This window comes from Lonchura striata, chromosome 14 (assembly GCF_050655825.1).
Source record: "Lonchura striata isolate lonStrDom1 chromosome 14, ASM5065582v1, whole genome shotgun sequence".
Lineage (NCBI taxonomy): Eukaryota > Metazoa > Chordata > Aves > Passeriformes > Estrildidae > Lonchura > Lonchura striata.
In genome coordinates this window covers 12,538,199-12,552,782 of record NC_140716.1, presented here as the reverse complement: position 1 = coordinate 12,552,782, position 14,584 = coordinate 12,538,199, and the positions used below count along the sequence as shown (strand labels likewise).

Here is a 14,584-nt window from a genome sequence, read left to right as displayed (position 1 = left end):
TGCTCTTGTCTCAAGTCATTAAAGCATCTATTGCTAAAGACAGCTTTCAAATTTTCCAGCAGAATAGAAAACATGCAGCAAGTTTTACTTCAGGTTCTCAGTAACCACAGGATGCTGAAATCACTTCTGCTCTTGGTTATGAAACATCACAACTTGACACTAAAGGTGTAACTTAGATTTTATTTTATTTTTTTTTTTAACATGATACAGGCTTCTCCCTTCCTTTTCTTTCAAAAGCATTTGTAGGATGTCCTGGTGCATCTCTGCTTCATCTTAAAGGTGGCTGCATTTCAGTGGCATGTTAAGTGATCTCTATGCTCTTCTCCACACCTCTTGGAAGTTCAATTCCTTAATTACTGCCAAGTGCTTTATGGTGCTCAGTTGAAAGGCATTGGAGAAATTGAAAGCAGTCTTATTCTTTAAAATTTAGGTCCTGATTTGAGGTTTAGATGCTCATTTTTAAATGGATAGGGTTACTTCTATGCTTAAATGCTTTGCATCTAAACTCTTTGTCATGGCGATATTTTAGTAACATATTGACATGCAGCCCATCTTGGCTTTGCTTTCAACATGCAGCATTACATCTGTTTGTAAAATGAATGTATCAGAGACAGGCTGGAATGATGGGCAGTGATCTGTGAGGTATTTCACCTCTGTAGAGTAATCCCACGCTCTGTTTCTGAGCATTGCTTGACAAAAATGTTTGACATCTCACAGCCAATTTGCAAAGGAGATAGTGCATTTCCAAACATAAGAATCTGAAATTGATTTCAATAGAAGATTGGTACAAAAAAAAAAAAAAAAAAAAAAGTTGACCATCAGTACAATTATTTCTTAGCATCATGTTTAATTTTAACCTAGGTTTTAATAAGCTGAAAGTCTTCCATAAAAGATAATTTCACCTGTCAGTAGATTTCTTCATTAATTTATTACTAGGCTGTATAAAGAGAAAATAAATGACAAATTCTCTTTAAATGTTGGGGCAACATGCTGATGGGTTTCAGTACTTTGATAGGGGAACAAAGATAAAGGAAAACAAGAAATATGCTTCTGGGCCTCAGAACTCTTCAGCATGATCTGAATACAAGTGGTGACTGTGATAAGTACGTTGGGCTCCCTTCTGTTAATTACAGTATTTCTAACGAGATTAATTTGACAGCCCCTGTGTCATATTATGCTGAATACTCCCTGTACTATCACTTGGAGGAGAAGCCTCCTCCCCACCATGTGAATAGTTTTTGATGGATTATAATTTCAGAAGGTCAATGCCACAAGCAGATACTCGTTCTCTGCTCAGTTGAAATGACTTCTGTCTGTTAATGACTAAATGGACAAACTTTTCCCAGGCATTGACAGAGAAAGTACAAAATAGACTCAGACACTTTACTTTAAAATGTCTTTTTAAACCACGTTCCTTATTTCATTGTATTTTTTTGTGCAAAGATGACAGCTCCTCGATTTTTTGCTGTGAGTGACAGTTAACTTACTGTAGACATGAATTTTTTTATTTTCTCTGGGTTGCATTAAGCAGAAGGCATTTAAAAATTTTATTTTTTACTATTTTTTCCTTATAAGGGTGCAATACAAGCTAGCTACTAATCTCAAGATCAAAGCTAGATATTGTAATTATTGTAGTATGGAATTTGATATTCTAAAAATACCCACTGATGTTTTGTGAAACCCGAGAAACTGTTTCCTCTTAAATTGAAGTTTGCATTTTGTGGACAGTTTAAGTGACTTCTTCAGAAGCCTTTAGACAAAAAATATCCAAGAGTTGCTGTAACTTTTCTTTTACAATATTATTGTAGTTTTATCCAAACTCCACCAGGTGTTGCCAAAGAACATACAGCCAAGGCAAAGTTTACTGAAGTGGAAGTTGCTCAGAACAAGTGTGTACATTTTCATGAACACAGGCATTCAAACCTTTTTCTGAAGCAGGAACACCTTCCCCACAGATTTAAGAGCATTCCTCTTTGTAACTAAATATCAGGAATCAAACAATTTTGTACAGAGTTGCATTGTTTATATGGGAATTGCATTAAAATCTGTTTTTTCTTATGAAAGGAAGATATTCTCTCACAGGCTATAGGGGAAAAATATGCTGGTTTAACCATTCTACAGACTACTGTAAATGTCCCACTCTGCTGTCTTCATTTTGGGTGATGAGGTGTCCTTTTAGCGAGATTTTCAAATTACTAAATTTTGTCTGTTTGGTAGGTTTGGAATTTTTTCATCCCAATAGGCAAAGTTCCTACAGACACTCTATTCCTACCACCTTTGGTCGAGACATTTCTTTCCTTTGTTTGTTTTCTGTCTTGCTGAGTCAGGGGTTTTGCAGATCACAGCTCAGTTCTGTTTCAGGGTTTGTCTCATTCTGGGAAGCAAATGTGCTCCCAAAAGCCGAGGTAATAAGAGCCCCAAGTCGTGGCTGCTCCGGGAGCGCGGTGCAGAACGCTCGGCGGCGGCAGGAATCCGCTCCCGGCCTTGGCGCAGAGCGCTTTCCACCCTGCCTCCCTGCTGAGTCCAGCCACTGTGCTCATGGCATAAAAAGCAATGTGCATTTTACTTGCTGCTCTTGTTTCTGAACTGTTGCTCCACCATTGCTGTGGTTTAAGTGAACAAGGCTGGATCGTGGGCACTACTGGTTGCCAGAAAAGGTGTAACCAGTGACTGCTTGTGATGGTGAGGCAAAAAATCTGTGTTGGGTACTGCACTGAGCCAGGAACTTTGAGGGAATCACCTCTGGCAGGTAATTGGGAATCTCTAGAATGGCAGCTTTACATTCTATAAATGCCGTGATGTTTTCTTTTGTGCTTTAATTAAAGCTTTCACTTTATTGTTGTGCACAAATGTGTTCTGTTTGGATGTTTATTGAATGTTCAGTAGCAACGAGGAAGCCAGGATTCTTTGGGATAGTTTGGCATAATCTGTGTGCGCTGCAAAGATAAAGGTGGTTAGGGGCAAGGAAGGAAAAACCTGAAATGTTGCAGTTGCTTGAAGCAGAAACATGTTCAAAAATGTGGCTGTAGCTAAGACTGCACAAGGATTCATTGCTTGTAAGAAATCCAGGGCAGTGACTTCACCTGGTGGTATTTAATTAATTATTTATTAAGCAGGACGTTTGCTTTCCCTTGGGATGTGATCTCCCTCCTTCCACCCAGAAGTGTCAACTAATGATTTGAATATAGAATATTTTAATTACTTTAGATCTCAGTAGATGTTAGTATGTAGGCAATTTTCTCCCTTTCATAACCATATGAGTACAGTAGATAACTCAATATTGCTGTAGCTTTCCTGGGATCCCATTTTACCCCCATCCCAATGCACTTGACAAAGACGGTGCAAAGGAACAAGAGGAAATTTAAATTATCCTACGGAGGTGAGATTGGATCAATGTTTAAGCTGGCAGGTGTAATACAGAGGCTGTGATCAGGTGCTGAGAGCCACAATCCTTACAGCCCTCGTGCCACTCTGAGCAAAGGGACTGAGATTGAGCAGTTCTCTGATGTGGTCTTATCAGTGTGAATATAATGTAAATCCTGTTACAGCAGCTTTGTCCGATCTGCCTGTAGCTTTGTTCTGAACCTTTCAGAAACAGTTCACTGAAGCAGAAAGAACCCTGTGAATTGATATTATAAACCTGCATGGTTGCTTTATTCATTGTTGGAGCAATAGAATATAACAGAAGTATTTATTTTAGTGGATTGAGGAGACTTTTTTTTTTCCCTATCAACATGAGGAGAGGAAAAATGTTCTAAATGCAAAAGAGGAAAAGCTAATGCTATAATCATATCCATACCCACTTGGAGCACAATCCCACTGAAAGATAATGCAGAACACCATATGTTTAAATTATTTTACATATTCAAAGAGATTTTTTAAATCCTGAAGTGTTGTTATTTCCTGCTGATGTAGAAAAAAATATCAGGTGACACGATGATAATCAGGAAATAATAGTCCTGTGAAAGAAAAGCTTCTCATAATGCACTTAGTCTTTCCAGACAACTGTATTTTTCTAAGCACCACCTACCTGCTCTCTTTGGGGCTGAGATGAGCCTTGGCAATTCAAGATTGCATTGTATTCACTTTCTTGCTGGTGGGCATTTCTTACTGAAGTTCAAGAGCATGAAATTTCTCTTTAGTCTCACTGCTTTGATATGGTATTTGCCTAATAATCAAACAAATTAAAGTGTGGAAAAAAATTGATAAAACTGCAATATCTTAAAATGAAGAGGCTGAAACAGTAAATTGAGTTCCTTGTAATAATGCTGCAGTGCCATGTTGACCCTTATTCTTGAAAATCAGTTTTTATGTTGTGCATCACTAAGACGTGCGCTATTTGAACTTTTCAAGTGTCATGTAATCTAAAAATTCAGGCGTTACACTTGAAGATCTTCAGTAGAGTTTTAATTAACATTTGTGGATTATGAAGATATGGAAGCCCAGCTCTATTGGTAGATGTTTGTACATGTTATCAATGACTTTGTGCTACTTAAGACACATCTTCTCTTGTGTGGAACATTTACAAAGTGAGTTCCATTGCAACTGAAGAGTTTTTTAAATGGAAAGCACTCTAAGATGAGAGTTATTTAAGATGGAAATATTTTTCTGTATGGTTCTTAACATTTCACTGCTTCTTTAGCTGTAGTATAAGGAGCTTCACGCTGAAGCAGAAATCAGAATAAGTTTGGGTGGATATAAAGCAAAGTCTGACAAAGTTTATTATGTGATGTAATGGGTGCAGGTGCCTTATGAGGTGAAAAGTGAAAGCTTGTTTTATTTTTCTTCCTTTTTTAATTTTCCCTTCTGTGTAGAATAGTAAGAAAGGACATTTTCTTTGTCTTAATTTCACATGTTTCAACAATTTTCGGGTGGTGGGAATGCTCCTGATTTTCCATATGTATCTGTTTTTCTCTTTACATAGCAAATATTTGTATGACCTTTCATGGGATGAGTGGTAAAGGTAAAGGGCTTGGGGGTTTCAGGGAGTCTTGGAACAGTTGGCAGTGCAGTTTTAAAGTGGGTAACACAAAGTCAAGTGTGAATCTTGGATGGGCACTATTTGCTTCATTCACACTTCAGATTCCAGCTACATAAATCTGACAGCTGGAAATGCAGTAAATATAAAGAGGAATAAATGGAGCTGTTTTTGCAGATTGCTATTTTCTTTCTATGTCCCCACACCTCTCACCAGTCCAGATGTTTTGTCCACTGACCATGAGACACCTGCATTTCTAGGTTATGAAAACATACCTGTTTGTATTAGCAAGGTGAATGTTTAACTGATTTAGTAGCCAGGTCGTCTCTCTCTGATCACAGTAAATATTTGCATTGATTAGAAGGTAAAACAAGGCCTATTTGCAAGGCCAGGAAGTTGTATTGGTGCTGCTTTTCTTTTCTCGAGGTGCTGCTTTTTTTTTTTGTTTGTTTGTTTGTTTTCTGTTTTACATGGTTTTTATTATCATACTTTTTTTTCTCTCAAAATAAACCTCAAACATTTCTGAATGGTTTGTGGAAAAATAAGGTGTATATGTAGTGTTATGTTTTCACATTTATGTCTCTCTGTCTTCTAAAGTGGGTGGAATTCCTTACAGATCTGGTTTTGTATTGAATTTTCAGTCTGAAACAATTCCTTCTATTTTCTACTCTATAGGACTGTAATATTTGTCCAATGATGAGCTGCATCCAACATTTTGTTAACTGAAATGGGAAGTGACAGACTGACTAAAAGAAAACGTCCGTGTCAAAGAAACAGATATTACTTCTTTCTCACAGATTACCAAATGTCTGGGCACTGAAGACTCTGAAATTGCAGATGCACTAAGGTTTCATATTGATCCGTGTTAGCCTAATTTGATCAGAAGAGTGACTTCTGTATTGTGTTATTTTCTTCTGCAGCATTTGATTGAGATGGTCAAACACTGAGAATATTGTGCAGGAAAAGGAGGGATTGAAAAGGAGAGACATTCAAAAAAATAATACAGATTTGTTAGATAAATTCCATTTGCATTGATTTTCACTAGGGATATATATCTTTTGATGGCAGCTGTCTTCAAAATAATAGCATAATAGATAATACTCTACTACATAATTTTGTATTTTTATTAGTTCTTTTCACTGGTATTTGCAGAATAATTTAATCATCAAAATTGGTCAGTACCTGCCCACTCAGCAAAGATATTTTTCTTTATTGTATTGTCAGTGGGTTTTTTTGGCAGAATAGAAGGAAGCCATAGTTGTTATGCAAGAATGTGAAATGGGAAAATGTTTGAAGAACTACAAAATGGGTGTGAAAAAGTATCAGTTAATTCCTAGTCTTGCAGAAGTCTGGAGTACAGGGCGTGCTCAAGAACACAGGGCTGGTGCTGGTTCCAGGAGCCCCTGCCCTGAGGATTTGTTTCTTTGCTTCAGCAAGGGATGGAGGCAGGGGGTGATGAGATTATCACAATTTCAGAGGTTCCCTCGTGGCATCATTGTGCAGGAACTGGGAGCCTGGAGAAAGCAGCATGGGATGGTGGCTCTGAGGCTCCTGCTCAGGGGGTAGGTGTGGTAGATATTTGTACATCCTATCAGTGTACAATGTATAAAGGATTTTGCAAAGGATACTGCTGATCCCATCCTCCCCAGGTCCTTCACCCCGTCCTGGACACACGGAGCTGATCAGCTCATTGGAATCCCTCTCCCAGTTCCCCCAGGGTTTCCTGAGGAGCTGTGCCCTGCTAGCAGGGAGCTCACCTTTTATCCAGAATATCCTTTAGGAATGCACGGCTTGCTTAAGGTGAAAAAAATCCAGTGGGATTTTGCTTGCTGATCTCGTGTAAAGGAAACACATGATCTGAAAATTATGTTGTCTAAAAGTTTAATATTAAGACATGAGAAGCCATTAGCTTGTTGTCATTCCCTGGCAAAGATCCTAATTTTGGTACCAAACTTAGTATTGGATGTCTTCTCTCCAGGCAAATAAAAATAGCTCCAAAAAGCATCCATTTTGTACAAACTGAAGAAAGACTGGTTGTACAGTAACATGGTAGAAGCCTTATTGAGACAGGGTAGTTATCACATGGTGTCATCACATCATTTGCAGAGCAGTTATTAGTTTTATTTTTCCTTGCAGTTATGGCTCTGGACAGGGAAAATGTGGTATATTGCTTTCTTTTTTCTTTTTTTTTACTCAGGAGATTGCATGCTTTGTCAAGAGTGCATTTGTTAGTCTCAGTGTCATATTTATATTAAAGACATAAGAGAATCCTACTGCACTATCAATTGCTTTTCATTACCCTTGTCTTTGCTTGCAAAGGTCACCACCTCACATGTGAATCAAATTTGGAAAAGAGTATTTTCTTCAGAAGCAGAATTGTAGTCTGAATTTCAAGGCAGTGCGGTTTGAGAAAGTTGATGTAACATTTTCCTGAGCTTCCTTTTAACAGATAAAGTTAATTCAGCACCTTTGTGTGGGCAGATTGCATTCTCCCCTGTCAGAGTTGCTGTTGCTTTTGTTTTGTTTCACATTTGAATAATACATTTGATTACCATGGCAAATGTTGCAGCGTGTGCACGCCTGACTGTAGTGCCTAATTAACTGATGATAACAAGGCAGGATTGCCCTCTTCTCTTTCATAAGCAATCATATACATGACAGTTCTTTTATCTTTCTTCAAAATTGACTTGCTCTCCTGACCCTTAAGCAGCTCCTGTTTTGTGTGTTTACCTCTGATGTCTTTGCAAGACTGTTAATTTTCTGTGGCATATCCTATCCAGTTGTAATTAACACATCGAACAGCAAAGGAATAGTTCTGCTTGCAGATGCTTAATGGAGGAATGCTTTTTCCCAGTAATTATACAGCTTCATTTTACTCCTTTCCATTGACCTGCAAGGATTTTGGGTTGGGATTTTGTTGTTTGGTTGTTTTGGGTTTTTTTTGAGAAAAACTACAGTGGTGTGGAGCTATTTAGGTAGAGAAAACAAACTAAAACATCAGATTGTGTACAAAAAATAGTTTATGTTCACATATCAACTTGGGGCAGTCACTGGTGAGTTTGGTAAAGGTCTGAACTCAGCAAAGTTAAATTGGAGCTAAACAGTGCTGTCATCTTGGATGTATTTAATCCTGAAGTTGAAGGCCTGTTCTTATAATTAGAAACTTCAAGAAGCACTTGACCTATTTTAAGGCAGCATTGAAGTAGCATGTACATAAAGCAAATATTTTCCACCATTGTATCTTTAACGGAACTTAGATTTCTAATAGATGAAACCAGGATTTCTACTTACTGTTTTATAGCTAGACTGAGAATAAAGCCATAATGAATCCAAGTTCAAAGAGAGGAAGGTAGAAGAGGAAAGGTTGGCAGTTACAGCAATAAAAACAGGGGCAAAAAGAACAGCTTTTCTGAAGGACTCAGGCTGGAATAATAATGATAGAATTGTCTAAATCGATATATCTCTTGTCAGCCTCACGTCTGATGTTTGAATCAGTCAGGCCTTTTCTGCAAGAGCTTTCCTCAGGAATATTGAATTATTTATTATTTGTATCTTTCTTCCTTCCCTTTCTGATGATTTTTTTCTTTTTTTTTATTTTTTTCCTAACTTAGTAAAATTTGTTTTTTATGCTGCCAGGTTCAATGTTGTCTGCTGTTTGATAAATAGCAGTAATTGGGTGTATAGCAGAAGTCATGTAAAAATGTATGACTTCAATTACATCTGGAACAATTTTTTCTTTATATTGATCTTTTTTTTTTTTTTTTTTTTTTCTGTATAAGATCTACTCTTCATAGCCTCCAGTGCTGAGTTTTTAAAGAATTACTCTATGTCCATATGTTGGCATGCACTTTTGAACCCATGCATATTTTTTTAAAAAATGGAGTGCTGTCTCAAATCAGTTCTGCCTGAGCAGGAAGTGAAAAATTAGAGTCATTCAAATAGTGAAATATTCATATTGTATTCTAGTCAGATGAAGGATTGCATTACTTTAAAATTACAATGCTTTCTTACAGTGCCTGTTTCTCTTGTCTGAGATAATGAAATAAGGGTTCTGGCCAATTAATGAAAACATCATTTATTAGCAATTAGAATCCAGATAAAATTAAAATATGTGTTTTGAAAGTCATGTGGTTAAGTGCTCTCATTCAAATCTGCAATTGTACACCACAGTGTTTAGCTGTGTAAATATTATCAAAGGTGCCAATGTAATAGAAAGGTACCCGCCACAATTCCAAATATCGAGTCAGAATTCTCATGGCGCTCCAGCTGTGATGTTTTAAAATTGTTTTTCCTCTTTATATCAGGGCATGAAGTGATAAATAACTTGATCCAAATGTTTGATGCTGATTTATGGTAAAATGGGTGAGTGCATTTTTTTTTTTAATGTCTTTATAGGTCAGAATAAACATGGGCTGAATTTCCCGTTTGGTCTGGCCTTGTGGTTTGCCCTGGCATGGGGTGAGGGACTGGGTAGAAACTGAGCTCTGAATTCAGGCTGGAACAGAGTTCAAGTCTGTCAGCACTGGGATTTTGCAAAGGGTACTGCTGTATCCTCTTATCCATGTTGGTTGCTATTGTGTGCATTTTTGAGGGAAATGGAGTGGAGTATTGCCTTGTCCTTATTAAATACAATTTCTGTTCATTATATAAGTCTTTGCTTTGCGTGCTTCATGCTTCAAACTCTTCTAAAGTGAGATTCAAAGTAAGAGGTTATATAAACAGTCATATTTATGCCATCCAGTGGTGGATCAAAGGGAATATTTCTCACAATTGTGGTTAATTTATGTCATTTGAAAATGTAATTACCTCATGATTACTGCCTGCTTTATGCAGCCCCAGTCTGTGTTTTTCAAAGCAGTCATGGCCTAGGCTGTAGTGGACAGGAGTGCTAAACAGGCTGTAATAAACCCTGCAGCTCCTGCTCTGTGTCCTGCTGGCACTACAGGCAGAGGATAGCTGAGAGCAGGGATTGCAGATTTTGCTTCAGCAGCTGTGATAATTCAGTGAATTGGTAGAGATTCTCCTGTTTCGAGTGGAGCTAATTCTCAGGCTGTTAATACGTGGCTCTTTCAGAACATGTCTATTAGCAGAGAAATATCTCCTGTGTCTCCAGAGTAGTTTGTTTAGGAAACCCTAACTTTAAAATAACCTTTTAGGAGCAGCTGTGTAATGCCATTTATTCAAAAAGTGCCAATAAATGCTTGACTCATTATGTAGATGATCAGATGAAGCTGAGGTTAAATAGATAAAAAGAAGTCGGATGGTGTTTTTACCCCAAGTCTTGTTTAAGCCTCACTAGTCTGTTTTTTCCTGTAGCAGTTTGACAAAATTGCCTTTCCTACCAGCAGCCTGTTAGGTGCTGTGCACAGAAACAAAACCCTATTGTTTTAGATTTTCTTTCATATCATGTAGGTGTCTATGCCATACCACCCACACAGGAAAGCAAGTGAGCTGTGAAATATATTCATTGTTAGAGTACAGGGGAAATGGAGGCAAGCAATCGGCAGTAATAATGTACGACAGCAAGGGGAGGCTGCCAACATTACCTGCATTATTTCGGTTGCCTTTTTCATTATAGGTTCGGGAAATAGGCAGCAATTCGATTATGGCATGATTTGGGATGGAATTGCTTGCCGTTCACTGACCCTGTCACAAGGGGATCAAATGAGAAGTCAGCTCAAATAAAGTTTATAGTGTATTAACTGGACCAAGCATCGCCTAGCCTGGGAGCATGATTTTTCATCTTCCAGGGTTTTGTAACTGCTTCTCAGATATATTTGTACCTTAAGGCGAGGGGGGAGGGGGAGAGGGGAGGAAAAAAAAGGAAAAAAAGAAGGATTGGCTGAGATGTATAGGAATGAGCTCGTTGGCCAATAGTGAACATTCCCCTCCCCTCCCATGTGCAAATCTCAGCTCCTCTCTAGCTTGTGAGAAGCAGCATGATTAATAACACTGAGGGAACCTGCCTGTTGGATTATTAATTTTCCATCCTTTTTCCCTTTCCTTACGCATACCCCTGACGCTTTTCCTTTTTTAAAAGAAAGCTTTTCTTTTTCTTCCCCCCCCCCTTTTTCGTTTCTTTCTTTTTTTTTTTTTTCCCCTTTTTCCTTTTTTTTTTTTTTTTTTTTTTCCTTCCCATGGAGCTAACCAGTAGCCACTAATATTCTCGTGGCTAGCCAACCCTGCAAGGGCTTACTTCACAGTGGGGTGAGTTTGTATATTAAAACAGGGGATTCTGCAACGAAGCAGCAACAACAGAGAGGAAAAAAAAAAAAAAAAAAGAAAGGAAAACCATCCCTGAGATGCTTGATTACAGTACAGTTGCCTTTAGCTACTACTGCTAAAACTAGAGTTAATGCTGACCTAGAAGGCAAGAAATGTGTTGCAGTGTCTGCCTGTTAGTTTGGAGAGCCCTGCACTGCACGGGCAGGCAAACATTGCCTCTCCTTATTCCAGCTCATTAAAACCGGCCCTTTAGAAACCTTGCTCGCGTACAGAGGGTGCAAATGGAGAGAGAAAATGGGGGTTAATGGTCGATAATTGGACAAACCGCGGGGTTTTGTTGGTGATGCTCGTGGGGGTTTTATGCCTTTTTTTTTTTTTTTTTTTAAGGAGGCTTTTTTTTTTTTCTTTTTCTTTCTTTCTTTTTTTTCTTTTTTTAGAAGGCTTTTCCATGACTCTCCCGTCGTTCGCTGGCCACGTCATGTGGCCAGTGGCTGTGACCCGGCGGGGGGATGGAGCAGCTCCGCTCCAGCGCTGCTGCCTGTGATGAGTTTTGCGAAGTTGCTGTGCTGTAATACCGTGCCATGTGTTCTGTTGTTTCCAATTCGAATAGCAGCGTGAAGACATTTTGCTTTTGTTAATTCACAGTGAAATCTCACCAATTTCTTGCGTAGGAACACATTACAAAATACCCAAAACTTCGCGATTAAAGTGTTGGTAAACTAGCACCAAATAATTTTATAAATATGTATGTGCACATAGAGCTGGTAATTCTGTTTGGGAAAGGAGCAGACAGTGCTTCAAGAAAACACTCTTCGTGTGGTTTTTGCTGCAGGTAGGATGGGGTGCTGTACTTTTTAACCTATTCCATACTTCTCAAGTGATAAGGAAAGAAGAATAATATAGCTATATAGCTATTTTGGAGTTATACAGTATGCATGGCAACTGGTTTTAATTAAAACTTCTATTTAAAAAAAATAAAATGCATATTTATAGTTTCTCTCGTGTTTTAAAAGCACTGATGCAAGAAAGACAAAAGATTTTCTTGTCTAATGCCAACACAGGCAGAATACATACAGGCATTAAGTACATTCTATGATGGAATACTATCTCCTGTTGGAAGGGTACCATAAGAAGCAATGAATCCAAATCCCATCTAAATATTGAAAATCCATCTATGTCATGTCTTCTAGCATTTAGCTGAAAGGAATTATTTTATAAACTTAAGGCGTTCTTTATCTTGGCAGTTTCTACGAGTGTATGCTGTAAGGGAGCTGGTATAACAGTCTCAGTATTCAGTGATGTGGTTTCAATAATATTGCTCGTAATTCTGTATAGTGCACAGGTTGTCATTGTTAATTTGCAGTTACTCTTTATTGGGAATTCTTACCTTTCTGTGGAAGGGCCCTAGAAGGTAGTTTATAATGTTATTATGCTGTTTCCAGTTCAAGTTCGAGATGCATGGAACACTTCGGGGCAGAGCTTTTTTGTTTGGCTTATTTATTTATTTTCATTTCCTCTGAGATTATCAGTGCATTAGTAGAAGGAATTGTCATTGATTGATTGCTGTGCCCTAATTGTGTTTTATCCCTTTTCTCTATATTAATGTTAGTTGCAGCAAGTCTTGATGTGCATGAACACTTTGGCTTACAGTGCAACAAAAGCACTGCAACTGCTGTGTCTTGTTCTTAGCAGAGAATCAATGATAATACATTCTATTTCTCAATAAATCTTTTTGATCTTACTCTAACTGCTCCTTTCTATGGCTGAAACACATTTAAGCCTGACCACAATAAGTGTGTTTGTGAGTCAGGTATCATTGTGACATTTACATGTGCTATACATTTCCATCTACTCTCGGTGAGCAGTAGCCTGATGTGCCTGGATCAAGTAATGCCTGACTTTGAACAACGTTTTGTACTTATTTTGCAGCATGGTTAAATATTCATTTATTTTGAGCTTTATGATGCTGAGGGATTAGGCCATGTAAAACAATAGCAGGAAAAGTAATTTTTGATTGAGCAATCGAGCCCATCACTTTGCATCTCAGACTACAAAGGGAGAATAAACTTTGTAATCTCTAAAATGGTAGCTTTTGTTGGGCATGTTCATTTTTAGACCCCTACAATTATAGATCTGTCAGGTGTTACAAGGCCAGTGCTTGTGTTTTTTATTGAATTTTATAATCTAATGGAGGGTTATGATACATAAAAAAATTGAAGTCAATATCAATAAGATTGTCTCCAGATTAAATAGCAGGTGTTTGTTGTTCATTTTATTTGTATTTTTTACTATAAGTAAAAATTGCTGGGAATAAAAAAAAATAGCAGGGAATAACTGGGTAGGAACAGCTGGAAAATACGTTCTGGGTAGAATCTCCTCCACTGTTCATGGGTGGAACACTATTGCAATAGTACGGCATTTTCTTCTCATTGTTGCTGACAGATTTGTTCTAATGCTGCCTCCAAACCATACAAGCCTCAGCTTATCTCAGCTTGCAGTCACAATGTTGACACACATATATCATAATCTCAGTCATCTGAAGATGTACAGTGTAGGTGAAGGCAAATTCGGTATTTTTGCAGCCATCGTTTATTTTTCTATCTCTATCCTTAACTGTTCTATCTGTGGTAATCACACCTTTTGTGGTCAAAAGCGATTCCTTATCTCTGTAGGTCGGTGCTTATGAAGTGTCCAAGCTTCTAAAGACTACTGTTAGTAATTCCTAAAGCTCTTAGAGAAGTGATTAGGGAGTCATGATTGCTCACAAATTGAGTCTTTTTTCTGCTTGACACTGATCCTGCGATAGTCTCCCCACTTAATCCTCAGCAGCAATTTGCCTATAGTTGCAGCTAACAGGAGGTGATTAGAGGGGAGTTGCCCACTGCCTTTTTACTTCTGTTGTAGTGGCAGTCAGACAGAGGCTACTGAATCAAAGCTGTTTTCATATTAACTCAACACCTCCTCACGCATTAGAGCCACTTTTATCTCATCGCAGTGTGCAGCTTCCAGCGCTATTTTAATGCGATTTGGGATTCCTTTTAAAACATCACAACGAGCATTTGTAATATTAGAGAACAAAAAAAAAAAAAAAAAGCAGAATACCTAAAGATGAAAGCAAAATAGTGACACTAACAGGTCTCATCTTTTATCAGCAGATGCATGTAACCCCGATTAAAATTACAGACAATTGTCGCCCTGCATCAATGGACAAGCAGACTCCACTTTCTCTAAGCATTACTTTAATTGCAAGCCTGCTGACAGGTAACTGATGTCATACATTTGAAGTGATAATGGCATTCATTTACAAGTGAGAACAGCACCAGTGAAACGAGAGTTAACTTTTCCAAGTAGTATTTTCAAGAAGGAGAATATGAAAGGCCT

At 38.0% G+C, this 14,584-nt stretch overlaps 1 protein-coding gene across 43 annotated transcripts in view; it reads left to right on the top strand.

The window, feature by feature from the left end:
- The window catches only part of RBFOX1 (RNA binding fox-1 homolog 1), a 1,274,894-nt gene that overhangs the window by 1,079,011 nt on the left and 181,299 nt on the right, over positions 1 to 14,584 (top strand). The window contains exon 1 of one of the 43 annotated variants that reach the window (XM_085591772.1): positions 9,320 to 9,340. The exons of the other annotated variants lie outside the window; for them this stretch is intronic. Coding sequence (XP_085447898.1) covers positions 9,329 to 9,340 — 12 coding nt within the window. The 5' untranslated portion in view covers positions 9,320 to 9,328. Of the gene's footprint in view, positions 1 to 9,319; positions 9,341 to 14,584 lie in introns of those variants that run through there. 43 annotated transcript variants of the gene reach the window in all.